At 36.8% G+C, this 15197-nt stretch overlaps 1 protein-coding gene across 7 annotated transcripts in view; it reads left to right on the forward strand.

Annotated features, from left to right (window-relative positions):
- The window catches only part of Pip5k1b (phosphatidylinositol-4-phosphate 5-kinase type 1 beta), a 331992-nt gene that overhangs the window by 103585 nt on the left and 213210 nt on the right, over positions 1 to 15197 (forward strand). For 6 of the 7 annotated variants that reach the window (XM_004838187.4, XM_021252743.2, XM_021252744.2 and 3 more), the window contains exons 2-3: positions 9997 to 10081; positions 12666 to 12734. In XM_004838187.4, coding sequence (XP_004838244.2) covers positions 12666 to 12734 — 69 coding nt within the window. In that variant the 5' untranslated portion in view covers positions 9997 to 10081. The remainder of the gene's footprint in view (positions 1 to 9996; positions 10082 to 12665; positions 12735 to 15197) is intronic. The other variant, XM_087183492.1, reaches the window with a different exon arrangement.

Raw genomic sequence — 15197 nt, forward strand, 5'->3', positions numbered from 1 at the left:
AAAAATAGACTCCCTTGTTCTGTGGCCCAGCTTCTGCTGCCAACCCTCACCATGTTATTCTGGCCCAGACACCTCTGGCTTTTGAGGTCTGTTAACCCTATTTCTTCTTGTGCCTCTAGCCTTAAAAACAATAACATCTTCAACAGATTGGCCCCCATGAGTTGATGCTCAACTCTCCCTTTCACCACTGTCTCTTGTTTAGTTTTCCATCTCACTTATCACATTTATAACTAATTCCTTGTATTGAATTTCCTCTCTTCAACATACCCAGAATGGTTTCTGATTTCATTACTGGGTCACAACAATTCTCTTGAAGTGATAAATTATCTCTATTGCCTTTACTAGTCAGAGTAGTGAAGATGACCACAAGCCTATGAAGCATGCTGAAAATACTGACTCCCTAGACCTGCCTCAGGAGGAGTGACTCACTTATTTTGGTTTGTGGTCAAAGAATCTGAATTTTCATAAAGCTTCTTAGATGGTTCTGATGCCCAGCACTGGAACAGAGAACAATAAAGCCAGGCTGAGGTGGAGGTGCTTGGAATAGAGTGTCACTGGTTTTATTTATCAACTGATAGCTTCACTTCTAAGAATCGGTCTCCCATCAAGAGAGTCTACCTCACTAAATTAAAAATGACTATATCCCACAGTCTTTATAGAACAGTCAATACAAGAGTTAAAGCAGCACGTGCTAGATTGGAGAGTACAAAAGAATAATTCACAAGACTGAGTTCATGGATATGACAACATTTCACACAGTATAGTTGCTCAATAAATGATAATGTCATTCAGGCACACTGGTGTTGATCTGTACTCCCAACACTCAGGAAACGGAGGCAAGAGATAACTTGAGCCCAGGAGTTCAGAGCCAGCCTTGGCAATGTAGCATAATTCCATCTCTTAAAAAGATAGTTCCAGCCTACGACCTGAGCTCAAACCTGACCAAGGGGTGACAGAGATGAAACATAAAGAGACACTGAAACAAATTAAAATCTGGGGGGCAGGGGGATCATGTCTCCCTTCGACATAGAACCCCAAATCCACTTTGGCTTTATTCACTCAGACACATGCAGAAGCAATTAGAGTTCCACAGGATTCATCTGTCTCCCACCTTCCACAGTACTTCTCCGGGTAAACAACTTAACTTCAGATCTTTTTACTTTTCCCTCAGCATGTTAGCACACTTGCATGGCCTCTTTCTCTTCAGTACGCACCGAGAAGACAATTCTTCCCATCTCATCTCTACAAATAGTGTTTTTTATCCCCTCAAATTGAATGAAAGCATAGAAATGCACAAAGCTGTGAAATAATATAAAATATTTATTCTTTAAAGTAACAGAATCTAGATACTAAATACCAGAAGGATAGATAACCAATCAAAGAATCAAAAGAAAATTTCATTGCCTGGCCTGTATTATTATTACCTGTGCTATTTCAACATTCCACCATCTCGTACCTTAAGCTGGCCCTGTTTAATTCCAGAAACAATTTTTTAAAAAAATAGATTCTAATTAGGACTCATGTGTTAGATTATGTTGTCAACACATTTTCTGGGGAGACCTGAGCCTCATTATGCCCTTACTTGTAGACTGGAATTCTGCATTCCAAATTCTTGCCAGAGACTACAACTGTGAGTATACACTGTCCTATTCCTATCAAATGGCTGGTTATGAGAAATAATATTCATACAAGACTGCCTAAAGGATACACAGCCTGTTTCTTCCTCATTGAGATAGTCTAAATGTTTATGGATGGTTTATCTGTGGTCATCAGATAGCTGTTGACTGGGCTCTCCTTATACAGTATTAGTTTCTTATAAGTTTAACTTTACTGAGGAAGATGAATAAAAAAAGAAACCTCTATTATTATGGAATTTTTGAACTGTGTGTTAGAAGGAAAAACTCGCAGGTTTCTAGATGAAGAAAACCAGGAGGTTACCTAGAGAGGTGTCTGAGACTAGCATCAAATTACTAAATTATACACCAGGAAAAGAAAGACAACAATACAATATTTATAAAGAGATGAGGTAAAACAACTGTGAGCTAAGAATCCTGTATGAGCCAAGAGGTCTATTCATATATAAGTACAAAACAAAGACATTTCAAACATGGAGTGACTACTACTTGAAGATGTGTTCCAACCAAATAAAAATTAAATGGGAACAAAGGGATCAAGACAGAGGAAGAGGAAGACCAAAGAAACAGTAGTGAACAATGAACCTTGTAAAACCTATGGTCAAGTCTAAATAACCAATGATAATATGACTACGAGCTATTAATTGAAACAGAAGAGAAAGAGGCATACTGACTGTTAGGAGATATTTAATAGTTTGGAGTAGAGCAGCCAGTGAGAGAGTTCTACTGGGAACAGAGAAGACACGTCACAGGTTGGATTCTCTAGAAGCAAGTTTTGGGACAGAGCTTTGGATATGTAATACTTACCAGAAAGTAATGTCTATGTGATGAGTTGAATTGTCTCCTCAGAAAGTTATGTTGAAGACCTAGTTTGGGTACCTTTGCATGTGATTGAATTTGCGAATAGAGTTTTTCCAGATCTAATCAATTAAGGTGAGGTCATGAGGGTGGGCCATAACTCAATATGATTGGTGTTCTTATTAGAGGAAGAAATGCCATATAAAGACAGAGTCAAGGTGAATTCTATGTGGCTACAGATTGGAGTGATGCTGCTATAGTCCAAAGAGCATCAAGGATGGACAGCCACCATTGGCAACTAGGGATGGCCATCACCAGAAGGTAGGGAACATGGTCCTGCTGTTACCTTGATGTTGGACTTCCCTCCTCTAAAACTGTGAGAGAATAGCTTTCTGTCATTCAAAGCCACCTGGTATATGGAATTTTGTCAGAGCAACTCCGGGAAACTAACACAACCTGTGAATGAAGGAGGGAAGAAGCATGAAGTCAAACACCCATGCAGGAGTGACCTAGCCTGAGCCACCTGGGTGGGGAAGAATGCCACCCTGCCATCTGATCACAGGAAGTAGCTGCCCCAAGGAGGCCATGGCCTGGCATGAGGTGGCTCCCTGGAGAGACAGATCCAGAAGGAGCTGTGAGCTTGAGGCACCTGCAGAGCACACTCCCAGTGGTGGGCAGTCTTCCTTCCTTTAGGAAGATCTCAGGGGTGTGTCTGCATCTACTGCAGTAGGCCAAGAGAAAAAAGCCTGAGTAGTGGGGATAGCAAATAGTTGTTTTTAAACACAGAAATATCGATCTTGAAATGATTAAAAACTGAATGTCACTTAAGCAAAATACATGTGAGATTTAAAAAACATTTAGTTACCAGAAGGAAAAGTGGAATTATAAGCTTAATTAATCCAGCAAAGAAGGAATGAGTAAAAATAAATGTGGTAACAACAAATCTAGTAATAAACAAATGTGGTGGAAGCAAACCAAATATAATCTTATTGCAACATGTTTTGGTTCCCTATCAAATGAAAAAGTTTTAGATTAGCAAAAAATAAAAATATATTTTTAAACTATGTATTAGGAGCACAAGTAAAACAAAATAACAACCTTAAAGAAATAGAGGAGGACATACCAGGCAAATGTAGACTAAGGGAAAGCAGTAGTGGACATGTTAATGTCAGCTCCAATGGAACCTGTTTTGTATGGCTTGTGTTTAGATGTCCCCCCAAGCCTCATGCTTTTGCAGAGGGGGCCGGACCTGTGATCCAGAGTGTCTGAGGGCACTAGGATTAAGGGTGTGAGTGCTACTCACCCTAAATAGTCTGAATAAGATAAAAGGGGCAGAAAGACGCTGTTAAGGTCCCTTGTTTTTGCTGTCTTCTGCCGCCATGAACTGTTGCCCCCTGCCATGTCCCACCCTGCCTTGGAGCCAGCCGATTATGGACTGTGAGCTAAATAAACCCTTTCCCTTTTAACTTTGGGTGTCAGGTATTTTGTCTCAGCAATGAAAGAAAAGTCACTAACACAGAACCCAAGATTAAAATTATGAAAAAAGAATATTTTTAAGGGATAAAGAGTATAGTTCACAAGGATACTGTTTTAGGCTCTCCTTTATTCATTGACCAATATACTTATGGAATATTGAAAACAAAAAATAGAAGTACAGAAGAACATGATAAGACTGTAATTAATCATATTAGGGACTTTTGGTATATATCTTTTATAGTTTGACAAAGTAGATAAATAGTGATAGAGGTTAGTATTGATATAGGGCATTTGTATTCTATATATAAAGAACATGTATTTTTCTCTTATATCTATGAAATATTTACCAAAAAATCTGTTTCTATGTCTGTAGGAAAATACTTAATGTATTTGTGAGGAGGACAACGATGGTATTTTCCTTATCTCACTTTTTATTCCAGTGCTGTAAGAAATTGGTGATGAAAGAATGATAAATAAGGGCCAGGGATTTAGCTCAGTGGTTCCGGCGCCTGCCTTGCAAGCACAAGGTCCTAAGTTCAATCCCCGGTACCAAAAAAAAAAAAAAAAGTAAAGGAACATCACCAGCCTTTGTTATGTGATGTCTTGATGATGGCCATTCTTTCTGGGAAAGATGGAAATCTCAGTGTTGTTTTAATTTGTATTTCACTGTTAGCCAGTAGTATCAAACATTTCTTCTTATATTTGTTGGCCATTTGTATTTCTTCTGTGAAGTGTCTGTTGATTTCACTTGCCCATTTTTTGATTGAGTTTTTATTTATGTTTTATTTTTAAATTTTTTTTTTTTGATACCAAGGATCAAACTCAGGGACTTGCGTTTGTGAGGCAGATGACGGAACCATTAAGCTAAATCCCTAGCCCGAGTCTTTTATTTGGGGGAATCTAATTCTTTTAATTTTTTTATTTATTCTAGATATTTTTAAAACAACGTATTAGCTCAGGAATCTATAAGTCTTTGGAACAGAATAGAATCTATAAATAAATTGAAGTATATAGGGAAACTCACTGTGTGCTAAAAGTGGCATGGTCTTTCTAGTAAGGAAAAGATAGGTTACAAAATAAATTATGTTGGGGAAATTATCAGATGATAATTGCATTTAGATTAATTGCATTTGGAGAGAAGGTGAGCCAATCCCAGCACCCAGGAAGAGCCTCCTCCACCGCCATTCCACACTCCTAGGGCAGAGAAGATGAGCCGCATGGGTGCCAGAAGAACCTCCCCACCCCCACCCCACCCCCTGTGGAAATGAGAAGACACATAAACAAGCCTCAAAAACAGACTTCCAGATCACCTACAGCAACCCCAAAGGGAAACGAGATGGAACAATCTGATACTCAACCACCTGGACTCCCTGAACTGGCAACAAAAGAGGATCTGGAAATAATGAAATCAGAAATAATTTCTCAGATAACAGAAAAGATTGTGCCCATAGTGCAAGACATGATTAATAAATCTAGAGAGGACACAGATAAAAAAAATAGAGGAACTGAGGAACATGATGGAATCCCAACATAGGAAACAAATGGAATCCATAAAACAGATGCAAACAGATTTCCAGGAGATTAAAAACTCCATTGAAAGTCTACACAGCAGAATGAGCCAATGTGAGGACAGAATTTCAGATATAGATAAGATTGCAATTAGTGACCAGGAAAAGAAAAATTGCTTCAAAATTGTAAGAGACCATGAAAAATCCAGCAGCTGTTAGACGATGCAAAGAAGAATAACATAAGACTGATTGGAGTAAATGAAGAAACAGGAGAGAGTGCAGATGACATAAAAATGCTGTTCACAGAAGTGATGGCAGAAAACTTTCCAAGGAGGGGAAAAGAACTTGACATACAGATAAGTCAGGCATATAGGAATCCAACTAGCCTTGATCCAAAAAACTCTACACATGGACATTTAATAGGATTCCAGAAACCCAACAGAAGAACAAAGTTCCACAAGCAGTGAGAGAAAAGAAACAAATCCCATACAAAGGAAAGCCCATCAGAATCACAGCAGACTTCTCAATGCAAACCCTCAAGGCAAGAAGAGCTTGGAGTGATGTATTTCAAGCCCTAAAGGAGAACAGCCTCCAACCCAGATTGATGTTCCCTGCAAAACTATCTTTCAAAATTGATGAAGAAATAAGATACTTTCATGACAGAGAACCTTAGGAACTTCCTGAATACCAAACCAGCACTCCAAAAACTTTTAGACAATATCCTAGGAAAAGACAATGAGGATCACAACCCCAGGAAGCCCAGCAGAATGAATCCTTTGGGCATGACAAATTAAATGCAAAGCGGGAGAATCCAACAAAAAGAAAAAGTCATAACAAAGCTTTTAAAACTTTTAACTTCATCTCCCTAATGAGTATATAATTCAATCTTGTTATTGTTCATGATTAGTATTTTTCTGATTCTAGTGTTGCACACCTTTCCTTGTGCTATACTGGCTATTTATCATCTTCTTGTGTCTACTTTTTAATTGGGTTGTCTGTTAATGAGTTCTTTATATATTCTGGTCATAGGTTATATGCATTGTAAATATGGTCTGTTTAAGAACTACTTTTCATTTTAACGATGTCATTTAAAGTTCTAAATTTTGATGAAATCTCATTTATCAATTTTTTTCTTTTATACATCATGTTTTTTGTGTCCTGGGAAGTTCTTGCCTACCCTAAATTCATAAACATTTTCCCTTATAATTTCTTCTTAATGTTTTATACTTTTAGGCTTTCATATTTAGGTTCATAGATGCTTTCAAGTTATTTTTATGTATGGAAATAAAAGGTTGAGGTTAATTTTTATATACACATACCAGGTGTTCTAGTGCCATTTGCTGAAAACACTATCTTTTCCTCAGCTCTTGAATTGAGTTTATATTCTATAAAATGTTAATGTTAAGTAATCTTTCAAAACTCAGTGGACCATATATGTGTGGTTCTATTTCTAGATTCTCTGTTTTTTCCAATGATCTATATGTCCTTCCTTACACCAACACTGTCTTGATTACTGTAGCTTTAGAAGAAGTCTTAAAATTAGGTACTAAACATCTTCCAACACTGGTTTTTTTTCTTGTTTTTTTTGTTTTGTTTTGTTTACTTTTCTAGGTCCTTTGTACTCCTACATAACTTTTAAATTTCAATATCCAATTCTTCATTTATAATAAGTATACATAGACCTGAATTTTTATATATAGCTTGTGTTTTCTAATCCTGCTAAATTCAAATACAAGTTCTAGGGGCTCCTAGAGATTTCTTAGTATTTTCTCTGTAGATGATCATTTCATCTACATATAAAGATTTTGTTTCTACCTTCCCAGTCCTATCCTAACTGTGTCATTTTATTGCCAGACTATTTTGGTTTGGGCTTATGTTTCAAAGTTTAATGGACAGATAAAGAGTAAGCATATCTGCCCTTGTTCCCCACCTTAAGGAGAAAGCATTGTATCTTTTCCTTTCATATAAGGCATTCTTGCTGGAAATATGGAGTACATGTCTTTAATCTGTTGAGAAGGTTCTGTTCTACTTCTAGTCTCCTGATAGCTTTTACCATGAACAGCTGTAGAATTTAGTCTGATACTTTTTCTCCAACTAGTGACAGGATCATGTGGCTTTTTCCTCTCCTCCAGTAAAATGATGACTTATGGGGTGGATCTTCCAATGCTGAACCAACACTGCCATCCCTATAATAAAACCACTTTCTACATCCTGCCAGATCTGACTTCTAATAGTTTTTTGTCAAACAAATATCTACCTATGTTCATACTTTTTTCTTCTATTATCTTTATCCAGTTTTAGGACTAGCACAATGTTGATTTCCTAAAATGAGGGGAGGAGTATTCCTCTTTTATTCTGCTTTAAATGTTTGATATAATTTATCAGTTAAAATGTATACGAGCCTGTTGTTGTCATATAGGTAGGTTTTCAAACTAGGAATATACTTTGTTTAATAGGTGCTATTCAAAGTTTATATTTCCTCCAGCATTAGTTTCATTAATTTGTCTTCCAAGGTACTTCTTAGAAGTTGTCAAATTTATTTCAAAACAGATTTTTGAAATATGCTTTCTATATCCTTTTAAATTCTGTAGAATCTGTGGTAATGTCTCCTTGATCTCGATACTGTAATTTTTAAAATGTATAATTGATATTGTGTAATAGGATGTAAAGGTCTAAAGGAGCAGGGGAAATGGGAAGGGTAGGGGAAAGGAAAGAAGGAAAAAGAAAAAATATGAGAAAAGAAAAAAATGGAAACAAAATCTTTGCAAATAGGGAAGGGTGGAGGGGGTGAAGGGAGGGCAGGGGAAGGGGAAAAAAATAAGAACCAAGATACTCATGTAATGGTACAAGATCCCAATGATGATCGCTTCTCGCCCTTTTGGCTAAGATCAAGTGAAGATCCCAATGATGTGTGTAAATGTATTTTATACCTGAAATGTACCAATAAACTTAATGGGGGGGGGAGAAAAAAATAGATTAATTCCATTTGGGGTTGCGGGGGAGTTGGTACTGGGAATCGAACTCGGGACCTTGCACTTGCGAGGCAGGTGCTGGAACCACTGAGCTAAATTCCCAGCCCTAGATTAATTCCATTTGGAGTAAAGATTTAATGTTAAAAGTGGAACCATAAAAGCATCAGAAGAAAATATGGGAGAATACATATATGACATTAGGTAAGGAGGAAGTCTCTTCCATAATCCATACAGGAAAAATTACAAGACAGTAAAGCCATAATCATGAAGGAAAATTTAGCAAATTCGACTGTACAAAACTTAAAAATATCTATATGAGAAGACACCAATAAACAAAGACAAAAGGACAATTGCTTGCAATTCATACAACAGTTAATGTTTAATATACTAAAAGATTTTACAGACTGATCATTAAAAAGATAAATAGCTCAGTATAAAAATAGGCAAAGGAAATGAATGGAAAATGTAAATCAGTAAACCTGTGAAAAGGATGCGACCCATTAATAGCAAGAGAATGTGAATTAAAACAACCAAGATGCCATGATTTGCCAAACAGATGGCAGCGTCCAGTGCTGATAAGTATATCAGTAACAAGTATTCTTCATGCATTGTTGAATGGGTTGCTTGGACCTTTTTACAGAGAGAAGTGAAGCAGTAGTCATTTGAAAAGTTAATGTGGATATCACATTTGGTCCCACAATTTCACTCCTAGGATTCTTTCCCATAGAAATAAAAGCACTGGAACATAAAACATATTTGACTAAGGCAGTTTATTCATGCTCTGGTGAGAGTAGCCAACCCTGGGAACAACCTGAGTGTTCACCTACAAAGGCATGTTTGGTTAAATGATGCTATGCTTATCTTGTGGAATACAATGCAGTTGTTTTAAAATGAGGTACATGCATATATTTGAAAAAAATATATAAAATATGCAAAATATACACTGGTAAGAGCAAGTAGAATAAATAAGAGTGTGTGTTTGTGTGTGTGTGTGTGTGTCTGTGTGTAAATAAGCACAGAAGAGATTTTGCAAGGTTATACAACAAACTGTTAACATTGGTTATCACCAGAGGAAGAGAAGAGTGGGACCTGATTCATTTTTACTTTATATCTTTCTGAATTTAAAATTTTATTACGATGAGAAAATATCTCTTATAATTACACCCCAGAGCATTCTAAGCAACTCTGATGAAACTCACAGTTTATCATAGGGATACTATTGAAAAACTATCTACATGTCGTCTGTAGTCTCCTATATGAAATCCCACTCCAACCTCCTTCCCCAGTACCTGTTTGAGCAACAGTTTGCTTTTGTTTAGTAAAAGCAATATTGACATTGAGCATCTAGTTACTGCTCATGTCTTCCTTTGCTGTAGCAACTAAGGACCACAGAGTCACATTAGAGACTCCCCTTTATTCTACGTCATCCTGGTCATATGGCTTACATGCTGTACATGACCCATATTACTGGCATCATCTTCTTTCCCTCATACAAGTTCCTTTCTTTATTTTAGCTGGTTATGTCATATGTATATCCACCTCTGATCCTTTTTGGGAGATCAAGTAAGGATATGAATAAATATTGACTAGTAATTTCTATTTTAACAGGAACTTGGAAAGAAGAGTTTCAAAAATGATAAATAGGCCACCCATCACTACCAACTACAGATGACTCGCCATTTGGTTTACAAAGGTAAGGAAATATAGTCCTTGTTTTTAGTTAATTCTGACTGACACAGTATAGAGCCCTTACTCTGATAATTGTATATTTATTTACAAATATTCCAAAACATGTATCTAGTTCATGGCCTTTAACTTTGACATTATCACATTTAAAACAAACAGAAACTAGAAGTTTTACAAATGTTGGGATATCTGAAGGGAAAAAACTGAGGAGATGTGGTCTCTGCCATTAATTATGGTATGTGGTTAAATTTTTAATATTTTCCTTATATTTAAATGTAGTAATGTGAACTAAAACATATTTGAAGAATAAACAAGATCTAAAAATGAAAACCTAAAGAATGTATAATCCAGTCATTTGTAGATAATCACCAGAATGTCTTTCCTTCTTCTTTTATGTGTACATAGAAATATATGATATAATGTTTTTTAAAATGGTGTTTTTAATCCATACCTATCTTGGCTTCTTTAGTTGCAAAGGATAGCATCTTAAGTGATATGGAAACATAAAAAGTGTAGGAACAAATAGTAATCACCACTGTGACCATTTTAGCAGTCCTTAGCAGTTCACCAGCCAGCAACTCATTTGCCTCTTCTGCCCAGATGTCTCTGATTAATAGGTCCATGTGCCTTTTGTCAAATATCACTCTACAGAAGGAAGAACACAAAGCAAAAAAAGCTTTGAATCATGATACTTCATGGCCCTCCTTTATCATTATTGTCTTTTGTACACCTTAAAAGAAATTGATTTTTAAAAACAGAAGTTCCCACATTTCTCTCCTCTTCCCTCCTGTCAAGTCAGGGGTGATTTAAAAAGTAATAAAAAATACTTTTAAGACCATCACATCATCTGTCCTTCGCTCATGGCATTAAGTCGGTTTCTCATTGAGATGGTTTTCTCAAGCACCTTTCAGAGTTGCTCTTGAAGTGCTTCCTTTTCAGAAGTTGTAAAGCCCTAGAAGGGAATGACTCATGTGACATTCTTCAGTGAGATCTTCTATTAAACAGCTGAAGGTTTGGTTTTTTACCCTAAGCCTGGTATTATAAAGCCTCTCAGGTATTTAAATTTTCCTAATTTTATTTTTCAGAATTCACCAAAATATTGTTCTAAGAAAACTAGAAAAGTCACTTTTTCTTTAAACAAATAAAGCAGATGAATGGGAAGCAGGTATTTGTGAAACATTTGTTCTTGAAGATTCCCTATTCTAGTATGGGCAGATTGAATGGATGCAAATAGACATGAAAAGAAAGTCAGGGAGTGGTTTGGTGGCTGGATAGTAGTAAACCTGGTAAGGTAGCTTTCATTTTCCTGGATGGTTTTTGTCACATCATGCTCCTGGCAGCCAGGGTAAACTCAGTCATTTAGTTCCAGTGCCGGTGAATTCTTAGGTGTATCAAACACTGTTTATTAAAAGCCCCAGATTTAGAGCATGCTTCAAAGGCTTATAAGAAATTCAGAAGTTTTATGCCTCAGTGGTATTGTAAATGTTCTTCATTCAGTTTAAGATATGACCCTAAATATTGTGGTTCTCTAATTATGCAGTTGCCCTTGTTTATCACAGAAGTAACTCATTAAAAATACATGGGAGGTAAATATGAAAGTAACTAATATATGTTTGAACATGTGATATCTGTCAGTGAGAAAAAAGGATTCAAAAATATTAAGAAAAATCATAAAGGTGGTCAATTTTGAGTATGCAAAACTGTGTATCATAATTATAAAACAAGTTAAAAGGCACTCGACAACATGGGAAAATATTAATAAGGTACTTGGCAATAGATTGTAACCTTAAAACATAAAAATCAACAGGAAACTCACTAATATTAATAACTATAATAGATTAAAAAAATCAGTAACTTACAGTACCAAGACTTCAATAGATAGAGGGACCAAAAGAAAAATGGAAAACTCAAAACAAGAAATGTAGGGTCAGGGATTTAGCTCAGTGGTGCTGCCTCCTGCCTCGCAAGCGCAAGGTCCTGAGTTCGGTCCCCAGTGCAAAAGAAAAGGAAGGAAGGAAGGGAAAGAAAAGAAGACAAAGAGCTAAAAATGTTAACCACTAGCTCTCTCTTTCTATCATCAAATGGGAAAATGCTTTTTGTATCAATGTTCATAAAAATAGTAAGGTGATACAGTATTATTTTATATAAAAATGCATAGAACAGAAAGTAGAAAAATGTGGTGAAATGAGTAGTAGAGTTGTTTAAGTAGAATTAAGAGTATTTTTTGCTTTGATTAATATATTTTGGTACTTTCCAGATATTTTTACTGTAAGCATTTATAACCAGAAGAAAAATTTTAAATAGCTTTGTAGAAAGAAATTTATATGCGTGATAGGGGTTTGGACTTTGATAGCATCTTTCTTAAAGCTAACAGACTTAAGTATACCACTAAAACTATTTAGAAGTAAAGATTTATTTTGGAAAGATTGAGCAGATTTTTTTTTTAGTGTTCTGAGAATTTCTTTTTTCTTTTCTTAGAATCAGCAGTACCAACAAAAACATTTTTAAAATACATTGTTTATTTAACAATATTAATAGTTTTATTTCAGAGTTCAGTTTAAATTCATATGGGAATATTTTTTCCCTTATAGATGTCGTCAGCTGCTGAAAATGGAGATGCAGCACCTGGAAAACAAAATGAAGAAAAAACCTATAAAAAGGTGAGTGTACTATTGTTTGGCATGTTGGTACTGTTAGAGGCTTTTCTTCTTCCAAAGCAGTTGTAAGTTAATGTCTTATTTTCCTGTTGCTTCCGTACCTAATTACCACACCTTGGTGGCTTGAATAACACAATGCATTATCTTATAGTTCTGCAGATAAAGATGACAGGGTTCTTATTTTTGTCTGCAGAGCTGCATTGCTTGCTGCTTCCCTTTTAGAGGGGCATCCATTTCTTTCTTGTTCCCAGCTTCTAGAGGCTACCTGCATTCCCCATGTCAAGACTTCCTTCTATTACAAAACCAGCAATGGTAGGTGTGGTCTTTCTTGGGTTATATCACCCTGACACTCTAAAGAATCCATTTACCCAGGGATGGTGGTGCTTGTAATCCAAGTACTCTGTGAGACTGAGGCAGGATGATTGCAAGTTCAAGCCCAGCCTGGGCAACTTAGCACCTTAGGGAGACCCTGTCTCAAAACTAAAAGTTAAGAAAAGGGGGAAATGGGTAGGATGTAGCTTAGTGAGAAGGCCCTGGGTTCAATCCCCCCTATTTTGAATGAATGAATGAATGAAGTCATCTGATTAGCAACCTTAATTTCCCCTCCAACCTTAACTCCTCATTGCCATATAACATAACCTATTCACAAGCCGCAGTGATTAGGGGATAGGTGTCTTTGGGGACCAGTTTTTTCCCTACCATATTTATCATGATATATACCACTAAAGTTTTCCTCAATAGAAGGGTAGTTATTTAAAGACCCTTCTTATTCCTAAGGAGAACGCTTTCAAGGGCGTGCAGTGCTCTCTCTGATATATGAATTCTTTAATTGACTCACTACTTTGCATCAACATTTTAAGCATTTTCTACCTTTGAATTTTACACAAATGTTAAGTGTGGAATGTTCCATCTCTCCCCATTTTCTAAGCTAGATTTCATGTCTTTAGACTATTTCACAAAAAGTACCTTGTAGGCTTCCCAATGCATCTTACCTGACCATTCTAAAGTTTATAAAGTCTTGACACCTAGCAAGCCAGCTAATGTTCAGAATCATTACTGGATAAACTGTGATCTCAAGCATCACTGCTCTTGATTATAAATTGACTGTACATTGTAGCTTTTAAAAGTTCTTGCCCTCTTGCCCTCTCAGTTCTCAATTGTTGAAAATTTATTGTATTTTAATTTCTCATTTTACTCTTACTTTTGTTGGATAGCTGGCAAGTTTTGTAGTAAAGTATTTGAACTATTTGGACCACATATTCAGGTCATACAACTAACAGATAAATTTCCTGTTCTGGCCTTATGTGGGAAAACTTGACCTTTTTATTGGCATATCTTTTTTATCTGACTTTCTTACTCATCCAAACCTAGATTCAACAGGGGGTTGTCATCCAAAGTGATGGTTTGCTTAACAAAAAGCTGGGTGAAGATATAAGAGCTACAAGTTGTCATGTTATATCTTATAAACTTTGTGCATCTGTCCAAAGGTGCCAATACACTATGTTCATTTTTAGACAGAGGTGAGAAACCATGTGTATCTTGTTTACCCAAAACTCTGTGGAAATTTAGTCAAGCATGAGGGCAACAGAGAGATAGCTAAATTGCTGGCCTGTCATTACTTCAGGTCACTTCTGGTCAGTCTTCTCATCAGCACCAAAGTGCATCAAGATTCCTGATGGAATTTGACCCATAGGAACTCTTTCATTATGCAGAGGTAGTAGAAAGAATGTTGGCTCCCAGTGCAGAGGTAGGGGCCTCCAAGCTGCCGTTCCACCACTCCCAGTACAGAAGAAGGGGCCTCTGGGCCTCTGTTCCACTTCTCCCAGTGCAGAGGAAGGGGCCTCTGGGCTGCCATACCACCACTCCCAGCACAGAGGTAGGGGCCTCCGGGCTGCAGCTCCATCACTCCAAGCACAGAGGAAGGGGCCTCCCAGCCAACATTCCACTGCTCCCAGCCCAGAGGAAGGGGCTACTGGGCCGCCATACCACCGCTCCCAGCACAGAGGAGGTGAGCCATACAGGTGCCAACAGCATCCTTCCCACCCACATCAAAATGAGAAGACACATAAATAATTCTCAAAACCAGACTTTCAGATCACCTACAGCAATCCCAAAGGGAAATGAGATGGAACACTCTAATACTCAATCACCTGGACTCCCTGAACTGGCAACAAAAGAGGATCTGGAAAAAATGAAATCAGAAATAATTTCTCAGATAACAGCAGAGAGTGTGCTCATAGTGCAAGACGTGATTGATAAATCTAGAGAGGAGCTGAGGAATATGATGGAAACCCAACATAGGAAACAAATGGAATCCATAAAACAGATGCAAACAGATTTCTAGGAGATTAAAAACCCCATTGAAAGTCTACACAACAGAATGAGCCAATGTGATATAGAAGATAAGATATAGAAGATAAGATTGCAATTAGTAACTAGGAAAAGAAAAATTGCTTCAAAATTGTA

The sequence above is a fragment of the Heterocephalus glaber genome, unplaced genomic scaffold (genome assembly GCF_053883595.1).
Source record: "Heterocephalus glaber isolate CG9 unplaced genomic scaffold, H.glaber_assembly_v1.0 deba00001481, whole genome shotgun sequence".
NCBI classification, from domain to species: Eukaryota; Metazoa; Chordata; class Mammalia; order Rodentia; family Bathyergidae; genus Heterocephalus; species Heterocephalus glaber.